Genomic DNA, 1,307 nt, shown 5'->3' on the forward strand with positions numbered 1-1,307 from the left:
TCTCTCTCTCTCCCCCCCCCTCTCTCTCTCTCCCCCCCTCTCTCTCTCCACTCTCCCCCCCTTCTCTCTCTCTGTACATTTGTAACTCCATCAAACAGGGTTTGGCACTGTCTCCTGAAGGTTAAAAAAAGTTATGTATACTTTCAGGGTGCTGGAGGATTTGTACCGGAAACTGACTGAAGACGACATTGCATATAATGACGGGATTAACACCATTAATGAACTAGAAATGCAACTGAACCAGGCTATTAAAAAATTCAGTGGTGTCAATACCATGATGAAAGAAAACTATAAGATAATGCTGAATGCAGTAAGTGCTTTATGTGTGTATTATCTCTGTGTATTCCTGAATCATTTACACCCTGGAAAGCCATAATTCAAGTACATGTGACTTAGGAATGTGTTTCATTTGTAACCTATTTGAAGAAATTTTGCAATATTTTATCTAAAAATTTGTACATTCATTGACCTTGCCAATCATGAAGTAGAAAATGCAATCTAATCCAAAAGATTTTTTTTAAACTGAATACGGTCATATTTCAGATGGAGCAAGAGAATGTGGATCTGAACGAGACACTCTCAGAGGTTGCAGAATGTGTAGAAGAATTCAAGAAATTGGGATAAATAAGTCCTGGCTATGTAAGATGGGTTAGAGGTTATAAGCTGAGACCATTCATTTCATCTATTCCATTTCATTCATCTTTTTCCAAATTCATCTCACGCTGCTTTAAGTTTTCTTTGGCATCTTTGACATATCTCAATTTTCTTGTCATTCAAGTTTTCTTTGGCATCTTTGACATATCTCAATTTTCTTGTCATTCATAATATATTGAAGCCTGCATTGTATTTTGGATAATAATAATCTGGGAGTAGGAATGTCATCTTCCACACCTGTCACTTTTAGTTATTTTTGAAATTTCTCACCTTCCAAACCTGTAACTTTGTTATTTCATTTGTCTATAAAATAAATTAGTTGTTTTATTTCCCAATAAAATAAATATATAAGACCAAAATAAGTCTGACAGGTTTAAGCCTTTCAGACTGGTGGGAGATTTGGAGGTAGAATACCTCAACAGCCAGCAGACTGTCTAGTAGTAGGCATTCTCTTTGCATTGCCAACAGATAAAATTGATGCTTTTCCTAAGATCTGAAAAGAAAAAAACTGCCACATTCACCAGCCAACTGAAATTCACACTTAAATGAGAGTTAGCTTGAACAAAACATCTTTACATTGTTAATGGTTGTTATCAAACAAATAAAATGGAACAGTTTGGAGTAATGTATTTGATGGCTCATAAGAAGGAAAT

General features: G+C 35.3%; 1 protein-coding gene across 2 annotated transcripts in view; it reads left to right on the forward strand.

The window, feature by feature from the left end:
* Positions 1-969, forward strand: part of LOC123514075 (kinetochore protein Nuf2-like) — a 35,728-nt gene extending 34,759 nt beyond the window's left edge. For both annotated transcript variants that reach the window (XM_045271676.1, XM_045271675.1), the window contains 2 exons: positions 148-310; positions 544-969. In XM_045271676.1, coding sequence (XP_045127611.1) covers positions 148-310; positions 544-624 — 244 coding nt within the window. In that variant the 3' untranslated portion in view covers positions 625-969. The remainder of the gene's footprint in view (positions 1-147; positions 311-543) is intronic.
* The last annotated feature ends 338 nt before the right edge of the window (positions 970-1,307 follow it).

Source organism: Portunus trituberculatus, chromosome 37, assembly GCF_017591435.1.
Source record: "Portunus trituberculatus isolate SZX2019 chromosome 37, ASM1759143v1, whole genome shotgun sequence".
NCBI lineage: Eukaryota > Metazoa > Arthropoda > Malacostraca > Decapoda > Portunidae > Portunus > Portunus trituberculatus.